The sequence below is a fragment of the Notechis scutatus genome, chromosome 2 (assembly GCF_049901735.1).
Source record: "Notechis scutatus isolate UNSWTSFEM ecotype Mainland chromosome 2, rNotScu1.2, whole genome shotgun sequence".
Lineage (NCBI taxonomy): Eukaryota > Metazoa > Chordata > Lepidosauria > Squamata > Elapidae > Notechis > Notechis scutatus.
Genome location: NC_142010.1, coordinates 13855494 through 13873278, shown reverse-complemented (window position 1 = coordinate 13873278; position 17785 = coordinate 13855494). Strand labels below are relative to the sequence as shown.

Here is a 17785-nt window from a genome sequence, read left to right as displayed (position 1 = left end):
GAGTTCCAAGAAGCAACAGATGGAAACTATTCAAGGACAGAACCAACCTACAGGTAAAGAGATATTTCCAGACATTGAGAACAATTAATCAGTGGAATGACTTTCCTCCACAAATTGTGGGTAATCAAACACTGGAGGTGTTTATGAAGAAATTGGACAGCCATTTATCTGAAATATTATAGGGCTTCCTGTCTGAGCAGGGGGTTGGACTAGAAGACCTCCAAGATCCCTACCAACTCTGTTATTCCATTCCATTGTTCCCAAATTCCCAAAGCAGTGATATGCACTAAATTAAATGGCTGTGCGTCACACAAGTCCTAATTTTAGGTGAGAAAATGGGCAAATCTGAAAATTGCTTTCACTGAAGAAATATTTGGGGAAGTTTTATCAAGTTCATTGATTCTGCAAAACCATCAATGCCTTTCAGTAAAGTAATCCCACTTCTGGATCAAATGATCTATCACTCTATCATTGATTGACTCAATAGTCTGAGCCATTGGCTGAAAGGAAGAAAACAAAGAAGAGAAAATTCCCTGGGAAAGTCATTTCTCACCTGTTGCAAAGCAGGAATGTTTGATCTCCTAACCGAGGCGCAAATCAGAGGATTGGAAATTATTTTCTAGCCCAAAGTACTATAATTACATGCTCAACATGGCCACTCCCTTTGGATTTTAATAGTGTGCTTTATATTTTAATACAATTTGCTTAATTTTGAAGTACAGGGTTTAAGGCTTTTTAAAAATGGCAATATGGCAATGTATTTATTTATTTTTCACTAGCCTTGTCAAAGAATTACACCACCACCCCAATAGCTCTCTAGCAGCTCCTGCCACTGTGATACATTTATTCCTATTTCTCAAAGGACTTTTAATAAATTGCTCTTCTAAACTACAAGCTGGAGGAGTACCTAGCAGAAAACGATAAGTAGAGGAAGCTATGCTGGCCGACAGCAACTTGAACCTGCTATTCTGCTCTCCATGTTGTGGAAGAACACAAAAATAATCCTGAAGGGAGAATAGAAATCTAATAAACTTTTCCCTTTCTTACTTGATTTGGAGGTTCAACCGCTGTTTGATTTCCATCACAAAAACCAGAAAGTTTCATTCTTTGCTTCTCTGTAAGGAATAAATAATTTCAAAATGCATAATTAAAAAAATAGGAGGAGGTGTTCTATAGGAGAGAAGAGAGAGGGAAGGTAAGACAGATGGGGAATTGGAGGATCTTCCATTACCTCCTGAGGTGTCCTGACTTGGATCTTCCCAAGGGATCCTCCTGAAAAATAGCTCCTGAGGGGGATTTGATGGGTTCTTCTTTCCCTCAGGATCTCTGATCTCCACAGTGCAGCCCTTCAAATGGGAGGAAGAAAGAAGCAGAATTAATGTATGTCACACAACACAAAGTGGATTCTTCTATTCGGAACACAACCTCAAAGCCCCCAATATCCATCCATGTGGCTGAGTGAGAAAACAATGGAACAATGTCCTACAAGAACTGGAGAATTGCCATGAATTATGAACGTGGGAGAAGTTTGGGAAGGAGGGGTGAAGCATTCAAACACTTTCTCTATTTATTCCCTTCCGAGCTCCCTAAAGTCTCCCACCTGCCACTGGAGCTGCTCCTTCTGCTCCTCCACCTGGCTCAGGAGGAAGCCTTCCGCCAGGGCCACCGCCTGGGAGCTGCTCTCTGCTCCACACTCCCGCACCCAGCCCTCCATCTCTGGGGGCAGAAGGAACAGGAGATGCTCCAGAACCACCAGATCCAGCATCTGGGCTTTGCTGTGCTTTCGTGGTCTCAGCCATCGCCTGCACAAGTCATGGAGTCGGCTGCAAAGTCCTCGGGGACCCTCAGCCTCCCGGTATTGGATGAAGTTCCAGGGCTGAACTTCTGAAGGGAGGATGGTTCCCTCTTGCAGGACCTTCTTCCCAGTTCTGGTCCAGCTCTCCCCACAGCTCCCAGGCTGAAGAGTCGTGAGGCCTTTTCTGCTCCTCTCCTTGGCCAAAGGGAGTGTCTCCATTCTTCCTCTCTCTGGCAGAGCAGCTCCAAAGGACTCCAAGAACTCTGGGGGGTCTCCAGGGTCCTCTTCCTTCACGGGACCATTTCTGGGGCTGCAGGATGGATCCCTGCCGGTCCTTCTGCTTGCTTCCTTCCTTCCTTCACCCTCCGAGGAAATTCTGGCTTGCAAAGGCTTCCGAGGGCTTTGAGGTTCTGGGTCTGGGAGGGAGAGAGAAACCGATGCCCAGGATCAGAAAGGAGGATTCAGACCTGGACCCGCTTTCCCCAACCTGCCCGCAGTCCCAAGTGGTTTCTCCCAGCACAGGGCCCAGCCCTCCCCCCGCGGAGTAGGGCTGGGAAGGAGGCTGCTGGAGAGGCCGTCCCAACCCACTTCTCCCCCCCTCCGGAGACAGGATCCGGCCCTTTTCGCATGGATAGGGCAGTTGGAGAGCATGGGACCCGGGAAGACCCCCCTCACCCGGGGCCCGTCTGGATGTCCTCTCCCCACTAGGCTCTCCCTCAGCCGCTTCCTGCAGTGCCCCAGCCCCCAGGGATGGAGGAGAGCGAGTGCAGCGTCCTAGAGAGGCAAGGCTCAGTGATGTCACTTTGCCCTCCAGTGGCCCAGGGGGGAAGCGCCTACAGTTCCATTCCCTTGGTGGAGGGCGCCCCCTGGTGGATTCGGGGCAAAGGGCCAGGAGGGTAGAAAGGGAGAGAAGGTGGAGCATGGGAGGGGGAAGGGAGGGGGCGGGGGTGATGGGCTTGGGAGTAGCAGGGGAGGCTCCAAGGAGGGAAAGGACGGTTCCTCCTCCTCCTCCTTCCCGCTCCCTCCACGCAGCCGCCCTTCTCGGGCTCTGCCTCCCTCGGCCTCCCAGCGGAAGGGCAGGGACCCCCGGCCTCTCCTGAGGAGGCCCCGGAGAGGCTCCGCGGGGGGGAAGGAGGGAGGGAGGCCGGGAGGCTCCGGCGCGGAGGAGAAGGGGAAGCGGGCGAAGAAGCCGAGGGAGGAGGAGGAGATTCCGGGCCTTTCGCCTCAGAGCGACTCGCGGGGCTGCGACTCCCAGGACGGAGCCGCCGCTTCTATCATATATATGATATACACTTAAATATATTATATTAGGAGATTTCAATATATTCCGTTTTCAATCATAACCTGTAAGCCGCCCAGAGTTTCCTTGTAGGGGAGACACCATAGAACAGAACAACGGAAGGCACCCTGGAGGTCATCTAGTCCAACCCCCTCCTCAGAGAGGAATCCCTTCAGACCGTTTCAGATGGGCACCATGAAAAATGCAACATACTGTACATAAAGACAAATATGCCTCCGTCTCTCTCTCTTCCTTGGGGGGGGTTTGATATGGGGAGGGGAAACAATGGGGACATCCAGACGGATCCTTCTGGGGTCTCCCAGCCCCTCCCTCTCCTCAACCCCCATTTTCTCTGGTTACCCCCAACTTTTCCCCTCCCCCTAATCTTCAGCCCTTCTAGGATTTGGGGTAGAATCGGGGCTCCCTCCCCCCCAATCAGCCCCCCCCCAAGACTACCTCAAAGGGAGGGTCTACACCCCCTTCACAACAGGGTAGATCTGGGGGGCAATTGAGAATAACTCAGAACGCCCCCCATTTATCAGTCCCCCCCCCCGTGGCTCCCCCTCCCCCTCCTAGGTGCTGATCTGGTGGTGGGGTATTATGGGGAGGGGGAGTCCTGGTCTCCTCCCCAAATTTGGCCTTCCAGAAGGGACCGAAGTTCAAATCCTGCCTGAACTTCGGGGGGGGGGGGACCGAAGTTTCTGAAGGTGCAAAAATTCTATTTTTCTTCTACTTTTGGTGCCGTTTGTGGATTCAGCTCTGAAAGTGCCTCAGTTTCCCTCTTTCGCTTTCCGCCTCCTTCCTCTTTCCAGGCAACCGGCTTTGGGGGCTCCAGATCCAGGTCTAATGTGGGGCCTGGGAGGTCCCACTCCCACACAGTTAACGGTGGGGGGGAAACGATGGGGGTCCGACTGCGTCTCATCTCAGTTCGGCTGCCTTCCCAAGGCCCCTTCCCCTCCAGGGTCACAAGGAAGGGAAGACAGCTGCCCGTCTTCATCCCCCTTGGGGAAATGAGGTGAGGGAGGGAGTGGAGACCACGGGGAGATCCAGGCTTCTGAGGTTCCTGCCCCTCTTGCCCTCGACCCCTTTCCCCATTATGGGCGTCTCTCAGCCCCTTTTTCCCCCCAGGAGCCTCCCAGCCCCTCTCCTCCCCGCCCAGCCTCCTCCTTACCGGGGGTCTGGATTGTGGGGAGGGGGAGAATGTTTAACTAACGTCCAGAAAGAGCAGGAGGACCAATGAGAATCCTCCCTTCTGCAGCGTCATCAGTCTCCGGGCAGAGTCTCCACCCAATGGAGGAGATCGTTCCGACCAAAAAGAGAAGCAGAGAAAGGGGGAGGGGGATATTTCCCATGCAAGCCCCGGAGGGGTGTGTGGGCTTCCTTTTGCCCTCCCCCACCCAATCCGGCGTGGAATGGGCTGCACTGGATGAGAAGGGGAGGCGCAGCCCCACAGCCCCCCCACCATAGGGTGGTTGTGCCCCTCCCCCAATCACGTGGGGACACTGCCCTCCCAGCCCACCTCCCCCAGAATCTTCTGCCCATGGCTCCCTTCCTGGCAAAGGGGCTGACGGAGGGCTGGTTTCACTTCCTGACCGTAAGAGTTTGGGGACCTGAACGGACATCAAGTCCACCCCGCCATGCACACAGAGGAAAGTCTAGCTGAGAATCGTGAAGAGAGCAAAGAAAGGGGAGGCTCCCCCTTGAGCTGCAGCCCCCCCAAGACTGAAGGGATTCCCCCCTCCCAGTCTCACCCCCGTTCTCTGCCCAGAACGCTCTCCTTCTGGTGAAGTCACAAAGAACTCTGCCCGGAGACTGATGACGCTGCAGAAGGGATAAATCCCATTGGTGTTTCAGTTCATTCTGGCCCCTCCCAGCTACAAAGTCCGATTCAAAACGGTTCCTCCCCACTCCCCTCCACAAACACTCTTCTGACACGCACAAACACACGTGTTCATTAAATGTTAAGAATGTGCCACAGGAAGAGCTGCCGCACTGGATGATAAGGGGGAAGGGGCAGCCCCGCAGCCACTGAGAAGTTGGGGGGTCACCCACAGACACCCTCCCCCCAATCCAAAGGAAGGCCCCGGAAAACCCTCAGCTAAACCAGGAAAAGGCGCTGCTTCGCTTCGTGGAAGAAAAACGCGATTCGCCTCCTTGAAAGGCGCCTCGGGAACATCCTGAGGTAAATCTCAAACAGCCCAGAGAAGAAAAAGAAGGGGGGGAGGGAAACGCCCCCTTTCCACCCACAGCAACCAATCAGAGCGCAGAACCCCTCAGGCGGGAGCCCGCCCCTCACTCAGCCACAACGTTGAGTTTGGGATCTTTGTGCGCTTTCCTTCTCCAGCCATTAAATGGGATATTTTCATATTTAAAGTGTTCAAAAGAAAAAGACCCAAAATGACTTTGCTTTTGTCCATTAGATTGAATTGTCAAGCTGGAATGCACTGTGCTAAAAGAAGTAAACATCTTTCCCCCCCCTTTTTTCTCTTGTACCTCAGACTTTCTTTTCTCCTCTTTCTCCTTCCCTTAATTTCCTATTTCTATTTTTTGTGTTTTGTATAATAAATAAATAAGGTGTTGAGACTCTAGAAAGAGTGCAGAGAAAACCAACGAAGATGGAAAGTAAAATATATTTTTAAAAATGGTTGCTGGAACTGGGTGTGTCTGGTCTGAGGAAAAGAAGGATGAGGGGAGACATGGTGGCATCTTCCAATATCTCAGTGATTTCTACAAAGAAGATTTCTCTTCTTTCCGCTTCTCTCCTCTAAATAAATATAGAAGCGAACCTAATGAAAGAGGCGGAGGTGGAGTTGCACTTTACCTAGAAGAAATAACCAAACTGCTCTAGAAACGCCACAGAAGAAAGACGAAAACTTCCTTCGAGGCATTTGGGTTCCTATAAAAGGGGGGAAAGAAGCACAGAGGTGGAAGCCTTTGTCTGACAGGGAGCCATGGAGAGGGCCTTTCTCCCTACTCACAAGGCCATCATCCACACCCTCTCCCTTTCCCCTCGAATGTACTCTTTCCCGCCACTTCTACCATCCTGGCCCTTTGCCCCCAATCCAACAGGGGGCGCCTTCAGCAAAGGGAAAGGAACTCCAGGCGCTTCCCCAGTGGGATACTGGAGGGCGAACGTCACGGCTGCCGTCCCACAGGAGGCGGAGAAGGAAGTGACATCACTGAGCCTTGCCTCTCTAGGATGCTGCACTCGCGGGAGGCGGTGAAGCTGCGGGAGAATCTTGCTGGGGGACATCCAGACGTGCCCCGGGTGAGGGGGGACTCTTCCCGGGTCCCATGCTCCACAGGCGCTGTCCCCATGCGAAGGGGAGGGAGGGGAGGGGCCTGGCGGAGGCGCAAGAGGAGAGGAGAGAAGCCGGGCGAGGAGGAGCAGGAGGAGGCAGGATTCGCACGGTGCTCCCCAAGTGCCCGATCCTGTCTTCGGAGGGGGAAAGAAGGGGTGGGGGCTCCTTCCGTGTCCTGCTGGGAGGAGCCGCTTGGGGCTGGATGCAGGTTGGGGGGGGGTCCAGGGGCTGAATGCCCCTTTCTGATTCTGGGCGTCGGTTTTTCTCTCCCTCACAGATTCGGAACCTCGGAGCCCTCCGCAACCTTTGCAAGCCAGGATTTCCTCTGCTGGGAAAGGAAGGAAGGGAGGGTGGGGGAGGAAGGAAGAGAGAGGAAGGAAGGAAGGAAGGAAGAGAGCGGAAGGACTGGCAGGGATCCATCCTGTGGACCAGAAATGCTCCCGTGAAGACTCCCTGGAGCCCTTTGGAGCTGCTCTGCTGGAGAGAGGAAGGATGGAGACATCCCCTTTGGCAAAGGAGGGGAGTGGAAAAGGCCCCGCAGCTCTTCAGCCTGGGAACTGTGAGGAGAGCTGGACCAGAACCTGGCAGAAGTTCCTGCAGGAGGGAACCATCCTTCCTTCAGAAGTTCCACCCTGGACCTCCATCCGATGCCAGGAGGGTGAGGGTCCCCGAGGACTTTGCAGCCGACTCCATGACTTGTGCAGGCGATGGCTGAGCCCAGGAAAGCACAGCAAAGCCCAGATGCTGGACCTGGTGGTTCTGGAGCGGTTCCTGGCTCTCCTGCCCCCAGAGATGGAGGGCTGGGTGCGGGAGTGTGGAGCAGAGAACAGCTCCCAGGCGGTGGCCCTGGCGGAAGGCTTCCTCCTGAGCCAGGCGGAGGAGCAGAAGGAGCAGCTCCAGCAGCAGGTGGGAGTCTTTAGGGAGCTCGGAAGGGAATAAATAGAGAGAGTGTTTGAATGCTTCACCCCTCCTTCCCAAACTTCTCTCTCGTTCATAATATGAGGCAATTCTCCAGTTCTTGTAGGACATTGTTCCATTGTTTTCCCACTCAGCCACACAGATAGATATTGGGGGCTTTGAGGTTGTGTTCTGAATATAAGAATCCACTTTATGTCTTGTGACATACATTAATTCTGCTTCTTCCTTCCTTCCTCCTATTTGAAGTGCTGCACTGTGGAGATCAGAGACCCTGAGGGAAAGAAGAACCCATCAAATCCCCCTCAGGAGCTATTTTTCAGGAGGATTCCTTGGGAAGATCCAAGTCAGGACACCTCAGGAGGTAATGGGAGATCCTCCAATTCCCCACCTGTCTTCCCTTCCCTCTCTCTTCTCCCCTTTAGAATACCTCCTCCTATTTTTTTAATTATGCATTTTGAAATTATTTATTCCTTACAGAGAAACAAAGAATGAAGCATTCTGGTTTTTATGAGGGAGATCAAAGAGCGGTTGAACCTCCAAATCAAGTAAGAAAGGGAAAAGATATTAGATTTGTATTCTCCCTTTAAGAAATGAAGCAGGTGTGCAGAGTGCTCTGTTCTTCGGTCCCCCCTTGTTTGGCCTGGATTATTTTTGGGTTCTTCCACAACATGGAGAGCAGAATAGCAGGTTTAAGTTGCTGTTGGCCAGCATAGCTTCCTCTGTTTATCTTGTTCTGCTAGGTACTCCTCCAACTTGGAGTTTAGAAGAAGCAATTTTTAAAAGTCCTTCCAGAAATAGGAATAAATGTATCACAGTGGCTGGAACTGCTAGAGACCCTTTTGGGGGGGAAATTCTTTGACTCAGAATTGTGCAAAGCTAATAAAAATAAACACATTGCCACATTGCCATTTTTAAAAAGCCTTATTTGTAACCTGTAGTTCAAAAATAAATAAATTGTATTAAAAAATAAAGCAGACACTTAAAATCCAAAGGAAGTGGCCATGTTGAGCATGTAATTATGGTACTTTGGGCTATAAAATAATTTCCAATCCTCTGATTTGTGCCTTGATTAGGAGATCAAACATTCCCGCTTTGCAAAGCCTGTGAAATGACTTTCCCAGTGAATTTTCTCTTTATTTTTTTCCTTTCAGCCAGTGGCTAAGACTACTAGATCAATCAATGACAGACAGAGCGATAGATCAGTTGATCCAGAAGTGGGATTACTGAAAGGCATTGATCGTATTGCAGAATCAATGAACTTGATAAAACTTCCCCAAATATTTCTTCAGTGAAAGCAATTTTCAGATTTGCTCATTTTCTCACCTAAAATTAGGACTTGTGTGACGCACAGCCATTTAATTTACTGCATATCTCTGCTTTGGGAATTTGGGAACAATGGAACGGAACAGCAGAGTTGGTAGGGATCTTGGAGGTCTTCTAGTCCAACCCCCTGCTCAGACAGGAAGCCCTATAACATTTCAGATAAATGGCTGTCCAATTTATTCATAAACACCGCCAGTGTTGGATCAACCACAATTCCTGGAGGGAAGTCATTCCCCTGATTAATTGTTCCCACTGTCTGGAAATTTCTCTTTAGTTGCAGGTTGGTTCTCTCCTTGAATAGTTTCCATCTGTTGCTTCTTGGAACACTGCTATCATGTCTCCCCTAGTCCTTCTTTTCATGAAATTAGACATCCCCAATTCCAGGAACCGTTCTTAGCCTCTGGTCCAACTAATAATTTTTCTTGCTCTTCTCTGCACTCTTTCTAGAGTCTCAAGATCTTTTTTTACATCTGGCAACCAAAATGAGGCAATATTCCAAGTGTGGTCTTACCTAGGCATTATAAAGTGGTACTAACACTTCATGTCTTCTTGATTCTATTCCTCTTAATGCAGCCTGTGATTCTGTTGTGGGTTTTTTGGGCAACTGTAGCATACTGCTGACTCAGGTTTAAGTGGTTGTCTGCTAGGAGTCCAAGATCCCTGTTGCACTTACTACTCTTGAGCCAGGTATCACCTATTTTATGCCAGTGCATTGTCGCGTCGAGCGACCGGTCCGTTGATTCGATTTTCCAGTCTGTTGCTGAATTCCCTTCAAGAAATAATTTAGCGGGACCCTCGCGAGGGTGAGTGCCAAGGCACAAAGAAAAAGACACAAAACAAACAGTTTCTTTAGGTGAGGAAACACATCGCGCCTGGGGCAGACGGAATGGTCCCGGCCCCGATTGCTTTGCGCTGTCCCCTTTTATTGTGCTGTTTTCAAAACGGGGGTGCGGGGTGATTGCAGGAAACAAAGAAGTTATAAGGTTAATCATTAAAACCAAGGTACGTGACACAAAGAGCAGACTACATGACTGATAGTTTTCAGGTAGACATGTCCTAATACCAAATACACAGTTTTTAGCTGACACAGACTTTAGTAGTTAATCCTGTCAGTTTCAGTGGAATTTGCCCTGAGTGGTGTACGTGCTGGGCAAGATTTGTTCTATGGCAAAATAGCTAAGGCAGAATAGCCACAATTCCTCCTTTTCTTTATTTTTGTGCTCATGATTCTAGGTAGAGTCCTTTCTCCTCCCGAGTAGTCCCATAAGGTGGCAACAAACCCTTCGGTTTGTTGATGCCTTGCAGAACCAACTCATACGAGGAAAAGTCCTCATCCCCGAATCGTGGCTGGGCAGAGTTAACAAAATTTCTTTGGGAGAAAAGGAGTTAATAGTGTCTACTTCCTCCTCTGACTCTAGGTCAGAAGACCATTCCAGCAAGGGTTTTTTGGCAAGATCTTTTGATGCAATGATAGATGTGAGAAAGCTAACCGATTTTTGAGTATTGTTAACTTCATTATCAAGGGTATTCAAACGATTTTTCAAAAAGGTAAGTAAACGTCCTAGTAAACATGGGCCAATAGTACAGGCAAGAAGCAATAGCACAAGAGGACCTATTAGGGCAGACAATAGGGTGGTTAACCAGGGAGAAAAATTAAACATGCCTTGATACCATGGCTGACCTTGTTGTCGTTCATTCTCTCTATCCTTCAATCGCTTACGTAATTCAGCCATGGAATCTTTGACAATTCCTGAATGATCAGCATAAAAACAACATTCTTCCTTTATTGCTACACATAATCCCCTTTGTTTAGAAATAACAAATCTAGACCTCTTCTGTTCTGAAGGGTCATTTCAGCTAGAGATGAGAGAGAAGTTTGGAGAGCAGAAATTGAAGTCTCTATGCGTTTGAGATCTTCATCTATTTGTAAACTGAGGGTTGCTAACTGTTGATGACCAACAGCTAGAGCCGCTACTCCAGTGGCTGCACCAGCGGCTCCAAGACCCAGCAATACAGATAGTGTTACAGCTGTTATGACTTCTCGTTTCTGACGAAGGGGGGAATTGTGGAGGTTCAAGTTCGTTAACAAGTTCTGGCCCTGGATAAAAAGTGATCTTTGGGAGCAATTTTACCTGAATGCAAAAGGATCCCTGAGCAATAAGAACATCACCATGGGCACAAGCGGTGGCTCCTGTGGAGCAGGCCCATACAGAATTATTACCTGGGATAAAGAATTGGCCCTTGAGGCGATCCGTGATATTGCCATTGGAGGTGGTGTACAGGGGACCGTAGCCTCCAATGTTAAGGTTTGATCTTTCTTTTGGTAGATATACATTACAGTGATACCCAGATGAAACATTCTGACAATATTGGGAGTAATTGGCAGGGATGTGTCCTAGGCAACATCCCCGACCGACTATGTCAGTGATAGTGATGGAGGAAGTGTTCCATCGGCATTGTGTGTCACTGGTGGAGTTACTAATGGGTTCATTGGAAGCTACTGCATCGTAGAATGGTGACAAATCAGATAAGCAAAGCCAACATTGATCAGTTTTGGATGAATCATTAAGTGTAGTTGCTAGCAATGTGAAAGAAGAGTTGACCAACTGTACTAATGGATTCACCTGGATATTGGGTTTTTGTAGAAAGATTGATTTCAAATTGGGATTGGGACCAACATCGTAAGTGGACATGGATATCGAGAGGCGAATTGTAAAAACATTCCCTTCATCTCCTTCACCATCCCACTGACGCCCCTCCCAAGTAAACCCAACCATCCATTGTTTTTTTGCAAGTGTCTTTCCTTGTGCAGTAAAAGTGATTATGAGTGGATTCATTCTCTGTCCGCAACAAGGCCATGGAGAGCAGGGAGGCTGTGCTTGGGCACGGGTAATATGGATATAGTCATTTTTGGTAGGTGCTTCCCACCAGATATTACCTGTGGATACACAACTCCATTTTTTACAATATCTGTCAACTACCCCACCGCAGGCGGAACGAGAAGTGCCAGTACTGTGGGCAGGGCAAAAATATAGTCTATAGTTGTCAGCAGGTGCTGGAGAGCAGGAGCCTTGCTTGTCCCATGTATCAGCTTGCAATTTTTTGTCTGCGAATTTTTCGACTCCTGTTCCCATTTCAGCAAAATTCATGAAAAGCGGAGGAAACCATGGCCATCGAGTATAGTTAGTGGTGGTATTTAAAATTTTTCCTTGAAAGTCAAGGATAGTCCAGGTATAAGTTTGAGGTTGATGTTCATTTGTAGAAGATGGTTGTATGCTTCGAGGAGTGCGACGATAGCCAAATCGTGGAATAGCATGAGACGCAGGATGCTGGAACAAGGTAAGAGTCAATCGAGAGGAAGTGGCGAACCCCTTGACCATTTTTGTAATTTCACATTGGTATTGTCCAAAGTCACTGGGTTGAACTTTCCATAGGACTAATGTGGTGGCATGAAAATAAGAAGTAATAGAATAGTGAGTGTCCTCTGCAAGCAGTGTGTCATTACGGAACCAGCGCCAAAAGGTGCCCTTCTTTTTAGTTGGAGAGCGTTGCAAACATTCCATGGCGTTAGAGATGGAGCTGTCACCGATGACGGCAGGATACCGAAGATGGCGAGCTCGAATGAGAGCCGTAGTCTTGCGATGAGTGTCGTCATAGATGAGGTGGCGTCTTCGCGCGACAGGTGGTTTGTAGCGATCAGGAACCCAGGAAGATGGATGATGCCATATGCAGGTGGTGACATCACAAGGTGGAAAGCAGCAACGAAGATGCCATCGTAGTTTGTCCCCAGGAAAAGGTGGCTCAGAATTAGCTAGAGAGGGCAATGTAAGGAAAACGGAGGATAGTGGAGGAGATGCCACTGAAGGAGTGGAAAGCAATAGAACAATGTGATTGAAATAGGTGTGATTGTGGAAAAACCCCAAGCAAGAATAGGAACCTATAGTAAGCGGAGTGACGTATAGTTAAAAAAATTAAACAAGGAGAATAGTAATAGTGAACAGTTATGTCAGAAGTAGGAGGAAGGAAACGACCGTTGTGTTGGAAAACATAATTACATGCAGGAAGGAGATTATCTTTAAAAACAAAGGTAACAGTGTCAGCAAGGAAAGCAAAAATAGCATCAGGAGATGCCCTAAATTGAGAAAAGACAGGAAGTATTGATATCAGAAGAAAGATTAGGGTCAGAGTCAGGTTTGCCATGGTAAGGTCTGACACAGCGAGCAGGAACCCAAAGCACTCGATCAGGAAGTTGGACAGCAGCGTAACCCTTTCCCCAGGTGATGAGCTGTGCAGGACCTTTCCACGCAGGATCTGGAAGCTGTCTGAAATAGACAAGAGGACGGGAAGAGGGAACTACTGGCTTGGTGAAGTGGCGGGAAGCCACCGTGGCAGGAGGAGAGCCAGTAAGATTGAGAAAGTTAAGAGTGTAAAGACAAACATTTAAGATATTTTGCAACGTTGGGAGGTTCGGGGGGCCTGAGCCTTTTTTCCCCAAGTGCCGATCAAGGGCCTGTTTCAAAGTTTGGTTCGATCTCTCCACAATCGCTTGACCTTGGCTGTTGAAGGGTAAACCGAACTTATGGGTGATGGCCCATTTATGACAAAACTCAGCAAAGGGAGAGCTGACATAAGCAGGACCATTATCTGTTTTGAGAATTTTTGGACATCCCAACGTTACGAATGTTCGAATACAGTGATTAATAACATTTTTGGTAGCCCTCCTCTTTGCAATGTTGCTATAATAAACCCTGAATAAGTATCTACTGATACATGAATGTATTTCCAGGGAGCAAAGGGAGGATAATGAGTGATATCCATTTGCCACGTATCACAGGCTTGAGTACCCCTGGGATTAACACCTTCAGGGATACCTTTGGCCTGCAAGCTACATGTTGGACATTGTTGAATTATTGCCGTGGCTTCTTGATATGTAATTCCAAATTGTCGCACTAGGGCTTTCCTGTTTTGATGAAAATAATCATGACTCTCCCCAGGTGAAGGCTGTTGGAGAAGGGGAGAGGAGGCCATAATTTTACAAGCCTCGTCTGCCATATGATTGCCTTCTGCTAGGAATCCAGGTAATTGCTGATGACTTCTGATATGGGCTACAAATAAGGGTTTCCTCGCTTTTTTCAACAGGGTCTGAAGCTGCAAAAAAAGTGTCATGAGAGAGGGAGGGGTAACAGGGGAGATATATGCATCGAAAATATGAGCAACCATCTGGGTAACATACATGCTATCAGATATTACATTTAGAGGTTGTTGTGAAAAAGAGACAACGCCAATAGGAAGGCAGCTAATTCAGCTTGTTGTGCTGATGTTTGTGAAGTAGTTAAACGTTTATGCCATTGAGCATTTTCGTACCATGTACATGCTCCAATATTTTTTGAACCATCAGTAAATACAGTGAAGCCTTCCTTCAATGGCTGTTGGACAAAAGGTGATTGTAAAACAAAAGGAACTGTCCGCAACACCTGCAGTCGTGAATCAGAGGGAAGGTGGCACGACACTTGGCCACACCAATCTTCCAACGCGTCCTGCAGGGTTGTGGAAGTCTGAAAAGAGGTTCCCATTGAGTGATCTTAAAAGGAATATACAATGTAAAATGACAAAGACAGGGGTGTTGTAAGGACTGGTGGATGATTCAATATGTCCCTCTGTTAACTGTTGATGGACAAGAAGATGTAAAGCCTCCAATTTTTCTTTGGTGAGAGGCCATTGATCCACCCAAACAGGAAGAGAGGTTTTAAGAGTAAGGGATAAAGGAGAAATAGACATTTAGATAGAAAAACTATGGTAGCTGAATATAAGCCTGAAATTGAGAGAGTAAATCACGTCCCCAGAGGTTACAATGTAGAGGAAGGATATAGGGTTTAAGATAAGCAGTTAAGGTAGAATGCTTAGTAGAAGCAGAGAGCCAATGAGAGCTGACCTTAGCAGCTTGGGCCCCACCCCACGCCCTGCACTGAAGAAGCTTCTGTGAGAGACCAAGAAGAGGGCCATTCAGAGGAACGAATAACAGAAACGTCTGCACCGGTGTCAATCAGACCATCAAAAATGCGACCATTGAGTGTGACAGAAAGAGTGGGGTTTGAAGCTTGGACAGGCTGCTGTAATGCAAACAAGGAGAGGGGTTCGAAAAGAGGCAAAATTATGCGTAGCCACTACTGTCCCCTTTTTTAAAGAAAAGCAACGATCCCCTATTGCAGCCAAGGCAAGATTATTAAGAGCAGAAGAATCATATAAGTAAGGAGCAGCAACCACACCTCTATGGTAAGGGAAGAATTGGGAATAAGTAAGACAGGTGTGGAAGGAGGCAGAGGTTTGAAAAGCGTTGTAGTTAAAGGAAGAGTGAAAACAGCGCCAGGATCATCATACACAAGATCCTCTAACAGCACAACAGGAAATGTCGTGGCAGGTAAATCAGCCTTTGTGGCGGGGTTAGCTGAAGACCCCTCAATTAGTTTCCCGAAGGCTGAGCGAGAGGAGGATTAGAACGACATTGTGAAGCCCAATGATAGCCTTTCCGGCAGCGAGGACAGATGGTTTGTGGCTTAGATGAGGGAGGTGGACCTCTGGTTTGGCCACGAAGAGCGGCCCCACCCCTGGCATACGACATTGATTTTTAAAATGTCCGGGCTTGCCACAGTTAAAACAATTGCCGTATGCGTGTTACAGCGAAAGCATCGGGAGGAGAAGTGGAGGCGGAATTAGGATCCGGTAATGAAGCAGTGATAGCAGTAGCAAGCGTATTCATTTTATGAGTGGTTGTTCCTACAATTCTACAGAGTTGTAAAAACTCAGCCAATGTCACGTCTGGCTTATTAGCGATTGGCTGTAGAATTTTTTGACAGTCATGATTTGCGTTGGAAAAAGCCAATTTTATAAGTAACTCTTGTTTGGCAGTAGAATTATCTATCTGTTGATCTAGGGCTGTCTGAAGGCGACTGATGAATGAAGCATATGGCTCATCAGGATTTTGCATAATTTTCAAAAATGCTTGGGTGGACTGCGAATCTGAATCATCCACTCGCTTTAAGGCATTCATAGCACACATATGAATAATGGCAAAACTGCGACGGGGAATTTTGTTGTTGTGCTAGAGTAGAGGATTGACCTTTTCCCATTAAATGATCTACAGTTACTCCAGCAGGCAAACCCTACGATTTTCAGCCTCAACACCTTTTTCATATTCAGATTGCCACACAACATATTGCGCCGGAGTCATAAGCATAGAGAAAAGCATTTTCTAGTCATAAAGTAACATAACAGTATTAGCGGTGACCAAAGAATCAAGTATTCCCGAGTATAAGGAGAGTGTAATCCATAAGCTGTAACTGCATCTTTTATATTTTTTAAAACTTTAAACTCAATGTTGCTGTGAACATTGCCTCCCGCTGCACCAGGGATAATAGTCATAGGATAAGCAGAAGGATCTTCTGTTTCTAAAGGCAGAGGTGATGACAGAAGATTAGTTATAATACCTCCCACAGGTTTCATCGGAGAAGGGTCAGGAAGAGAAGACGGAGCGGAAGGAGAAGGGAAAGAAATGTCAGGATACGGAGAAGGTAAGGAAGAAATTGTGTCAAGATGAGCCGCAAGAGGCTTAGTAGTTTTTGAAGGAGAAGGGGAATCAGAGGAGACAGGGGAAAAAGAGGTTTCAGGAAGACTAGAAGGCGGATAAACAGTGGTTATAGCAGCCATTATCGCTCTCCAAGAAATGAGTATATCCATGGGAGCTCTAGGAATTTCGTGTAGATATTTCCCTAATTTTTCCCATAGAGAATGGCGAAGAGTTCCCGCAGAGGGATAGGCTGGACAATGTGCTTCTATGTAAATTATAAATTTATTTAAAGATTTCTTAGAAATAGGGTACACAGTGGTACCATTGATTTTTTGAAATGAATTAGCCTTCTTCACCAAATCGTAAAGTTCGTCCCTATGTCCTGACGAAACCTTGGAAAGTGAGGAGCCCATTACTTACGTCGTACGAGCCTTTGCCAGGTGCGTAGAAATGGGAGTGAAGGCGATGCACCCCTAGACAGAAGTCACACCGTGAAACTAGAAAATCGAAGGATCCCGGACGGATCGAAGGATCCCGGACGAGCCCCCAGTTGTCGCGCCGAGCGACCGGTCCGTTGATTCGATTTTCCAGTCTGTTGCTGAATTCCCTTCAAGAAATAATTTAGCGGGACCTCGCGAGGGTGAGTGCCAAGGCACAAAGAAAAAGACACAAAACAAACAGTTTCTTTAGGTGAGGAAACACATCGCGCCTGGGGCAGATGGAATGGTCCCGGCCCCGATTGCTTTGTGCTGTCCCCTTTTATTGTGCTGTTTTCAAAACGGGGTGCGGGGTGATTGCAGGAAACAAAGAAGTTATAAGGTTAATCATTAAAACCAAGGTACGTGACACAAAGAGCAGACTACATGACTGATAGTTTTCAGGTAGACATGTCCTAATACCAAATACACAGTTTTTAGCTGACACAGACTTTAGTAGTTAATCCTGTCAGTTTCAGTGGAATTTGCCCTGAGTGGTGTACGTGCTGGGCAAGATTTGTTCTATGGCAAAATAGCTAAGGCAGAATAGCCACAGTGCATTTGGTTTTTCTTTCCTAAATGTAGAACATTTCTCAGTGTTGATTTCGTTTTATTAGATGGGGCCCAATCTGTCGATCCTTCTATATCTCGAGCTTATCTTCTGGAGTGTTGGTATTGTCAATTTGATCTTATCTGCAAATTTGATGAGTTCCCCTTCTATCCTCTTGCTTAAATGAATGATGAAGATGAACAGATCTTGTGAATCCTCCTGTTCTGCTCTTTTTTTTCCATGTCCAGGAGGGTCTTGTGTCCTTCGAGGAGGTGGCTGTGTATTTCTCTGAGGAGGAATGGTCTCAGCTGGATCCTGACCAGAAAGCGCTGCATTCGGAAGTCATGCTTGAAAACCATAGGAATGTGGTCTCTCTGGGTAAGAGTTTTCTAGTCCCCAGTCAAGAAAAGAGATTATAATTAGTTTTTTTTTATTAAAATGTCTCATTGTTTAAATACTTTCTGTGCCATTTCTTATCTGTATTTTTCTATTTCTATTTGAACTTATCTGTGGAGGCTGAAAAGAACGAGGTGTGTATTAGGATATGTGCAGAGTAACCCTTGTATAAAAAGCATCGG

The 17785-nt window shown here is 47.5% G+C and overlaps 3 protein-coding genes and 1 pseudogene across 8 annotated transcripts in view; 3 read left to right on the top strand and 1 right to left on the bottom strand.

The window, feature by feature from the left end:
- Positions 1-17785, bottom strand: part of LOC113427367 (uncharacterized) — a 147353-nt gene that overhangs the window by 17585 nt on the left and 111983 nt on the right. The window contains exons 3-4 of one of the 5 annotated variants that reach the window (XM_087953424.1): positions 1601-2047; positions 1232-1346 (exon numbers count right to left, since the gene is read on the bottom strand). The exons of 3 other annotated variants lie outside the window; for them this stretch is intronic. In XM_087953424.1, coding sequence (XP_087809550.1) covers positions 1232-1346; positions 1601-2014 — 529 coding nt within the window. In that variant the 5' untranslated portion in view covers positions 2015-2047. Of the gene's footprint in view, positions 1-1047; positions 1116-1231; positions 1347-1600; positions 2048-17785 lie in introns of all 5 variants that reach the window. One more of the 5 variants, XM_087953422.1, reaches the window with a different exon arrangement.
- The window catches only part of LOC113427945 (DLA class II histocompatibility antigen, DR-1 beta chain-like), a 318237-nt pseudogene that overhangs the window by 282380 nt on the left and 18072 nt on the right, over positions 1-17785 (top strand). The window lies entirely within an intron of this gene.
- Positions 6282-17785, top strand: part of LOC113427760 (uncharacterized) — a 29576-nt gene continuing 18072 nt past the window's right edge. The window contains exons 1-5 of the mRNA XM_087953469.1: positions 6282-6342; positions 6654-7282; positions 7541-7655; positions 7772-7839; positions 17456-17585. Of these exons, the coding sequence (XP_087809595.1) occupies positions 6869-7282; positions 7541-7655; positions 7772-7839; positions 17456-17585 (727 nt within the window). The 5' untranslated portion in view covers positions 6282-6342; positions 6654-6868. The remainder of the gene's footprint in view (positions 6343-6653; positions 7283-7540; positions 7656-7771; positions 7840-17455; positions 17586-17785) is intronic.
- Positions 6308-17785, top strand: part of LOC113428317 (uncharacterized) — a 136680-nt gene continuing 125202 nt past the window's right edge. Inside the window, exon 1 of the mRNA XM_087953443.1 lies at positions 6308-6342. The gene's annotated coding sequence lies outside the window, so the exon portion shown is untranslated. The remainder of the gene's footprint in view (positions 6343-17785) is intronic.